Here is a 7,385-nt window from a genome sequence, read left to right as displayed (position 1 = left end):
CAGCTCATCCTTACGTTGCATCTCCTGGAAACAGCTCTAGCTCAGTCTCTCCACCATGGGCCTCAGACTCAGACCTACATCCTCCTGCACCAGGGCTAGGCCTCTTCCTAACCTACAGGTGTTGCCACTGCTGGCGCTGCTCCTCACGGCACTGGTTCCCACTACAGTTGGACGACGTAAGAGAAACCTAGGGAAAGATGAAGGTGGATGGCTGCTTCCCTTCAGCTTGTGTCCAGGAGGCTTGTGCTCTGTGTGTGTGGGAGGTTGTGGGTGTGCATAAAATGATCATATTGGGACTTCTCAGTTTGGAGGGTATAATGACTAAGAATTCTAAGATATAGATATGGGCATTTCAAATGTGGAAGACAGTCTGTAAGCCTTGTTATTAAAAGTTTACAGGTCATATTCAAAATGTCTGTGTAAAAGAGAGACAATTACCTCCAATTTCCAAGTAAGAAAAGGAGGAAAAATAATTTAAAGTCACTAATTAAGTCTTGTGCTCCAATGTAGCTGATGTTGTGGACCCGGACCCATATATTGAATTGCGCTGTAGATGTCCGAACATAATCTCTGGAGTCCCACTCAACAGTATTTCCTTTGTGAATGTGTTCCGGCCAGGAGTCCACTGTGCCAACGTGGAAGTGATGTAAGTCCCTAGTTCTTTGTTATTACTGTTATTAGGGAACCCTTCATTTTCACCTACACTCTCTTCTCTGTCCTCATGGATCTCTTCAGACACAAAGGCTGAGTTATACACAGATAATAATCCTTTTCTTGGTTGCAGAGCCACATTGAAAAATGGAGATAAAACCTGCCTGGACCCAAATGCCCCTGCCATCAAGAAAATCGTCATGAAGATATTGGAAGGTTATTGACCAGCCGTCCGTTGACTTTCTGCTGAACCATTTTAGTGTGCAAGAAGGGTGGGGTGTTTTGAAATCTGGATGTTCTACAATCATTTTCTACTTTAAAATCTGGACACACTTTCATTTTGTCTCAGAAAGCATGTTGTATTCTGAGAAGGTGTGTCAAAGGATAGTACAAAGAAGATGAAAATGAGCTAACTGAGTTGTAACATGCAATTTATGGTTTATTTCTGCAATTCTTGGCTAAACATTGTGCTGTGCTTTGCATTTCTTTAGTTGAAGGTTTTTTTCTAAATGCATTATGTCAAGATTTTCCTGTATTTTTTGAATTATTTCTTTTAGTTTTGAGTTTATAGTTACATCATTTCCCTTCCCTTTCCTCCCTTCAAACCCTTCCATGTTCCCTTCCTTGATCTTTTTCATGTCCATGGCCTCTGTTTTCATTAACTGCTGTTATATACATATATGTATATACGTACATAATGACAAATTCACAGTGGTCAATGATAATAGGAACTTCCTGGAGCCAAGCAGTAGATATGTGTTCATTAGAGTTTTTCCAGTTTCTTAGCCCTAGAATGCCTTGTTCCCAAGCAGCCTCAGCAATGTTTTCTAATGTTTGTTTTAACCTTCAATCGAACATAATAAAGTCATAGAATGTAAGTTCTCTAAGCAGTGGTCATTTACTCTATAATGAATATGTTTAACACCAGTAGCATCAAAAGCGTGTGATGAGAAGGGGAATAACACACCCTGTTTTTAAAAACTTCACTATTGTCTGAAACATGGAAATATGTTAGATAGGTCTTATCTGCTGTTAAATGTTTTACTATATTCTCTCTCTTAGACTGAACTTGGGGCATCTTGTATGGTAGGCAAGTGTTCTGCTGTTGGGCAGCATTCCCAGGCTTCTATTTAAAAAAAATGTTTGCTGTTTCACATTAGTTTCAGGCAAAGCCACTAAGTTGGTGATCTGTGCCATTTTTAATGTCTTACACTAACAAGAATGTATTACTTAAAAAATACCAGGCATATTAAGTGCTCTGTGCATATTAACTAAATAATCTTACTAGGTCCCTATAATCTGGTGACAAGTCCATCCTCTGGAACCAGAATAATTCCACTCAGTAGCTGTTTTGTTTTGGTCAGGTTGCTGATTTGCTCTGTGACTTAGTTTCTTTGTCTCTAAAATGGGAATGATTTCTTGCCTGTCTAAGTGAGCTGATGTGAGGGTGAAAAGAATGAACTCAAATGCTGTATTATGTGACTGTGTGTTGTCACATAATAACCCACTAACAAATGTTAGCCACTGGCTATTAGCATGGCTGCTAGCATTCCCAAGTTACAGGGAGAGAGGGAACCTGAAGGGAAAGAAATCACAAGACTTGCCTTGTGTCGAAAATGCAGGTCAGTGGTAGAGCACTTGCCCAGGATGTGAGAGGCCCTGGGTTCAATTCCCAACAGGGTCCAAAGAAAACTGCTTTAGCACATGAAATGATCAGAAAGCATGGTTGAGATCTGGCTCTTTAACCACAGGAGCACGACGCTTTCACTGAGGAGCCTGCATTACATATCACACCATGTTATTGGCACATAAGATACTACTTGATATAGAACTCTCCTACTCTATACTGATCATGGAGAAAGGAAAAGGTTCATCTCCTCCAACCTGTACACAGACTTCGGGGAACACATATACTAAGCATGTAGTTCACTTGAACTCTGCATGACGGGGGAGTTGGGGGGGGGGCTCCCTTTCCTGTCTCTTCACCAGCAGAGGTTCGGTGCCTTAGGATATTTTGCCTGCAAAATAAGCACTTATTCAGTAATAATTACAGAAGTGTCCCATAAACATGTAATAAAGCAGTAAATGGAGACAGTTTTCATTAGCTTTGCTCCAATAATTAAAAACAGTTGTGACATCTTGTGCCTGTCTTAGGCAATCTCCCACTGAGGGTTAGCAAGACTGATTCTTTTTCTTTAATTAACATTTCTTTCATTTATTTTACACACTGATCACAGTGTCCCTCCCTCCTCTCCTCCAGTTCCCTCCCTCCACGTCCCATCTACCCACCTCCCCCTCCACTTCTTCTCCGTCTCCATTCACACCGTTTCTTAACATGGCAGTGTTTATACTGTGCTTACTCTTCTGGAGATGAAAGTATCTTTTGCTGTTATGTACCTATACTGGACTGTTTTCTCTAAAGGAAGAGAAAGGTTGCCTTGACTGGCATTATTGTCTGGATTCCTTTACTCTGCAAATGCTGGAATCTGGGGCTAAGCTGCACAGAAGTATTTCCTTGTTGTCCATATTCAAACCCTCTTTTCCTCTCCCTTTGTTGCTTACCCAGCAGAGGCCTTGAGTTTCGGTTCCCTATACACATAGAATTATGACATGCTTTGCAGTAGCCATTGGGGTCAGTGCTGAGTGGTCATTGTAGTCGATGCTGAGTGTTCAGAAATGTATGTTCCAGGGAATTATGCTTGACAATATAACTATGCAGAAGAGGCAGATAAATGGCCACATAAGTACATAATTATAACCGTATGTGGCGTAAAGCCCTATAGAGGTCTCCAACTGTCCCACAACCTCTTTTATGATCTTACCTGGAGTATAACTGAATAGAGAAATACCTATGCTCAAAGATGTTATCAAAGCAACACATTCAAATATAACTGGAGATTTTTCCAAAAAGAGCAACGAGGACACCAGACCTTGCTTCCTGCCGTACATTTTACAGTAGTTAGAAGACTAGGGAATGCTTCCACATAAGGATGAAATTCAGTAGTCATTGACCAGACACTAACTTTAACCTTTCTAGTGTCAGAAATAAATACATTTCAAACCACACATCTCTAATCACACAGTAGTCAAACTCACTGTAATCAACAGGAAGAGTGACTGGCAAGAAAGGCAGGAGAAACCAGGCGTTTGAGAAGGGGACTGGCAGTTGGGAAGGCAACAAACTGGTTGTGAAGGTAAATGTTCTGTAACCTGTAGAGTGACAGCAGAGGCTCTCTGTTACATGCGGCATACCTTTTGCAAAATTAAAGTCCTACTCTTTCTGACTCCGTAATTGTTCATATAAAGTTCACATTGGAGAGGCGGCTCCTGCTACCAACCACTAGTCAAGACAGCTGACCTCAGCTTTCCTTTTCACTCTGTTTTGTTTTAATCTTGGCTGGCCAGAGCCCAATTGCTGTTCCCCAGGGGTCATTGCTTCCGCAGGGCAGTTCCTCATCCTGTATCCCAGGTTTCCGGGCTGGGCTGGCAGAGGAGATAAAACGTGCCTGGAAAGTACCAGGAACCACTGGCCAGTGCTTAGAGCCCCAGGCCCCAGTTGCTCTGTGCTAGTCCTTGGATCTAGTGCCAGACTCTTGATATGAACGTCGCTGTGGTGTTTCGAGGCCCCCGGCCTAACCCTGGGCTGCTGCTTCTGGGCCTGTTGTTTCTGCCAGCCGTGATCGCCTTCACCAGCGGTGAGAGAGGGTGAAGGGGCAGGAAGATGGTTCAGGAGCCTCAGGGGTGGGGAGGTGAACTCTAATGAGGCAGTCATACTGCATTGGCTTGCCAACTGCCCTTTACCATCCACCTGCCTTCTGAATGAGAGGTGGTGCTATAGCTATGGGAGAGGAAAAAGTCCAGAGGTGTCACTGGCGGTGATGTGGTACCCACCACTACCTCCTCTACTCCCCACTCCCTTCTCTCTTTTTGCCCTCAGCGAGTCCTGAAGAAGATGCCAGAGATCTTAACTGTGTGTGTGCGAAGACTCTCTCCTCTGGGATCCACTTTAAGCATATCACTACCCTGGAGGTGATCAAGGCAGGACGCCACTGTGAAGTTCCCCAGATCATGTGAGTCCTGCCCACGTCCCCCAGGCCCGTCCTCTCCTCCTCCTCTGCTCAGTCCTTTCTGTCTCTTCCCTTCTTCCAACCAAGGCCCTGAAGAGTGCCTGCCTTCTTCCCTTTCCCCTGGCAGAGCCACTCTGAAGAATGGAAGAAAAATTTGCCTGGACCGACAAGCACCCTTTTTAAAGAAAGTAATGAAGAAACTCCTGGAGAGTTCAGCGCTAGCTGCCTAAGTCTGCAATGTGTTATACGGGATACTGGAGTTTGGTCCACTTGCGCTCTAACGGCAATCTTCCAATGTTTATATTATCCTTTGAGACGTAAATAAATGCACTGAACCAAGTTGTCATGAAGTCAAACCGTTTCTTTGTATTGGAGCCAAAAATAGTGCTGATTGATCACATGTGAGAAAACCTCTCCAGAATTTTAAGCAAAACTATTTTGAAGGGAGGTTTTTGTCTAAGAACTGAATTTGCTTGGCGTTATGGGTTGTAGGCCAGCTGATGAATATTTGCATTTTTACTCAATTACATTTTGGTGTCTCACTCGTTACATTTTAGTTTTGTGTTGTGATCAGCTTTGTCAATAAATAACTAGTGGGACTTAAGCATTACTAAGTTGCCTTTAAAAATCAGTACATAAATCAAACTTTGACTCTGTCTCCTTAAGATTTATACTCTATTTTATCATAAAATAACAAGAATAAAATGAGAATGAATATAATATTAATATGTTGATACTTCCAAGAAATTATATGAAACTATATTTCTATTTAAGAATGTTTCTATTTCAAAAAATGAAATATGAAAAGCAGCTCTTATTCTCACATTATTACCTATGAGGGTTCTTCACCTGGCAAACTTACAGTTCTACTGTGACCTGGAACATGCCATCACTGTTGCTCTACGAATGTAGATGCCTTGAGTAGACTTTCTGTAGTATTCTTGGGCTCAGAAGAACCTTATCTGTAATTCAATTTTCTTTAACATCCTACAACATCAGAGATATTAATATGATATGCTAAGCAGTCATGGGAACCCAGGAGTTGTACCAGGTGGGTTTTTTGTTGTTCTTTGTCTTTCACATCATGCATCTCCATCCCATTATTTCACTGTCCCTTGCAACCCCCCCAATAAAATTAAATAAAATTTAAGAGGAAATGAGAAAAGGAAGAAGGAGAAGAAGGAGGAGGAGGAGGAGGAGGAGAAGGAGGAGGAGGAGGAGGAGGAGGAGGAGGAGGAGGAGAAGAGAGAAGTCAATCTCGTCACAGAAGCTGTAGTGTGACTCAGTGAGTCACACAGTAAAAGCTTTTACCCATATACATTTACTTGTAAGTATTCATTGCAAAGAGTCATTGGTCTGGTTTGAGGCCTGAGGCCTCTGGTTTCTGTTGCACCATCTATACTGGGCCCTCACTGGGGCTCCTGTTGGTTGCCCTATGTCATGGAGATTCTGCAGCTTTGGGTCTATAGGACAGGTCCCTTCATATGCTCAAGCAGATCACAGATGGGGTGGATGTTGGTGTGAGTCAATTCATAACCCTGGTTCTGGGCCTGGGTAGTTGCAGGGTTGGCCAGCCCGCCAGCTTTCCCTTATCCTCACCACCAGGATGAGTTCTCCTCCTCTGCCCTGGCTAGTACACCCCTTTTAGCAATGAGCAAGGGGTTGGTCAGTTCTCTGGCTTTCACATCCTCAGGGGCAGTTTTCCCACACCTATACCTTCAGGGTCAGCTCTACTGTGTTGTCCAAGTGTGGCTCATAGGGGCCACTCTCCCTAGTGCTGAGTGCTACAGCTGATGAGGGCCAGGGCCAGCTCTCCTACCTGTCTCAGGCATTGATGGGGGGCATCTCTTCCCCACACATGCTGCCACATGACAGATAAATAATGGGACAGCTCTTCCATGCTCACAACTTCGGGGCTGATTCATCTACACCTCTGCCAACAGGGCTGGCTCTCTTGTGCTGCCCAGGAGAGGGGCAGGACCTGCCCTCCTGAACGTTGCAGTGAATGGGGGACAGGAATAGCTCTTCTGCTCACTTGCCCATACCAGGTAGTTTCATACTCACACACTTCAGAAGGCAACTACCACACACTGGGGTGGGGAAGATGCTGTGATATTTGTATATTGGTTAGGCACTGTGTATTCCCTCTTGCTTCTGGTCTCTTATAAAGACCTTTGTACATTCTTAGAACCCTATTGCATAATCTAGAACAAAACATTTTAACTCAATATATAGCATACAGCTGTAAAGCTTTTTGTGTCATGTGAAATAACTTTCATAGAGTTTGGAAATCTTGGGGGTGAAAATGTTGTTCAAGTGACCTTAATGGGCAGGAAGGCAGACTCTCATTGACCCAAGAAGAAGCTATAGATTCTTGCTCATGAGTGAATGCAACTTGAACCTTACATGACAGCGTATAGCAGTAGGCTCAAACTCCTAAGAGAAAATAGAGCATGTGTAAATGAGTCTTTTAAGGGAGAGGATAACTCTAGAGTGTTGAATAAATGAAAACAGTCATAGTTTGGATAAGCTTCCAAGGTGCACAAGTATCTGAGTGGGAAGTTAGGGAATAGTGATCACCACATTTAGTTCTTGGTGATTTTCACCTTCAATGACACTTTCAATCACTATTACCCAATTTATCATCCCCAAACACAAATACAAGCA

At 43.1% G+C, this 7,385-nt stretch overlaps 2 protein-coding genes across 2 annotated transcripts; both read left to right on the top strand.

Annotated features, from left to right (window-relative positions):
• Positions 1–1,200, top strand: LOC118592537 (platelet basic protein-like). Its single transcript, XM_036201592.1, has 3 exons — positions 1–176; positions 511–646; positions 785–1,200. Exons 1-3 carry the CDS (start codon positions 56–58, stop codon positions 873–875), a joined length of 348 nt encoding a protein of 115 aa, XP_036057485.1. The 5' UTR covers positions 1–55; the 3' UTR covers positions 876–1,200.
• A 2,940-nt stretch (positions 1,201–4,140) lies between these two features.
• On the top strand, positions 4,141–5,060 carry LOC118592422 (platelet factor 4-like). The gene is made up of 3 exons (XM_036201363.1): positions 4,141–4,346; positions 4,589–4,721; positions 4,846–5,060. The coding sequence occupies exons 1-3, from the start codon at positions 4,250–4,252 to the stop codon at positions 4,946–4,948; spliced, it is 333 nt and encodes a 110-aa protein (XP_036057256.1). The 5' UTR covers positions 4,141–4,249; the 3' UTR covers positions 4,949–5,060.
• Positions 5,061–7,385: the final 2,325 nt, after the last annotated feature.

The sequence above is a fragment of the Onychomys torridus genome, chromosome 10, assembly GCF_903995425.1.
Source record: "Onychomys torridus chromosome 10, mOncTor1.1, whole genome shotgun sequence".
NCBI lineage: Eukaryota > Metazoa > Chordata > Mammalia > Rodentia > Cricetidae > Onychomys > Onychomys torridus.
The sequence above is the reverse complement of the archived record's forward strand: the minus strand, read 5'-3'. Positions and strand labels throughout refer to the sequence as shown.

What these genes read in the sequence shown, in the direction of transcription:
- LOC118592422 (XM_036201363.1), top strand. Translation starts at nt 4,250, where the DNA reads ATGAACGTCGCTGTGGTGTTTCGAGGCCCCCGGCCTAACCCTGGGCTG. An exon ending in CGTGATCGCCTTCACCAGCG is followed by an intron (nt 4,347 to 4,588) that starts GTGAGAGAGGGT and finishes TTTTGCCCTCAG; the next exon opens with CGAGTCCTGAAGAAGATGCC. An exon ending in TGTGAAGTTCCCCAGATCAT is followed by an intron (nt 4,722 to 4,845) that starts GTGAGTCCTGCC and finishes TTCCCCTGGCAG; the next exon opens with AGCCACTCTGAAGAATGGAA.
- LOC118592537 (XM_036201592.1), top strand. Translation starts at nt 56, where the DNA reads ATGGGCCTCAGACTCAGACCTACATCCTCCTGCACCAGGGCTAGGCCT. An exon ending in TCCCACTACAGTTGGACGAC is followed by an intron (nt 177 to 510) that starts GTAAGAGAAACC and finishes GCTCCAATGTAG; the next exon opens with CTGATGTTGTGGACCCGGAC. An exon ending in TGTGCCAACGTGGAAGTGAT is followed by an intron (nt 647 to 784) that starts GTAAGTCCCTAG and finishes TCTTGGTTGCAG; the next exon opens with AGCCACATTGAAAAATGGAG.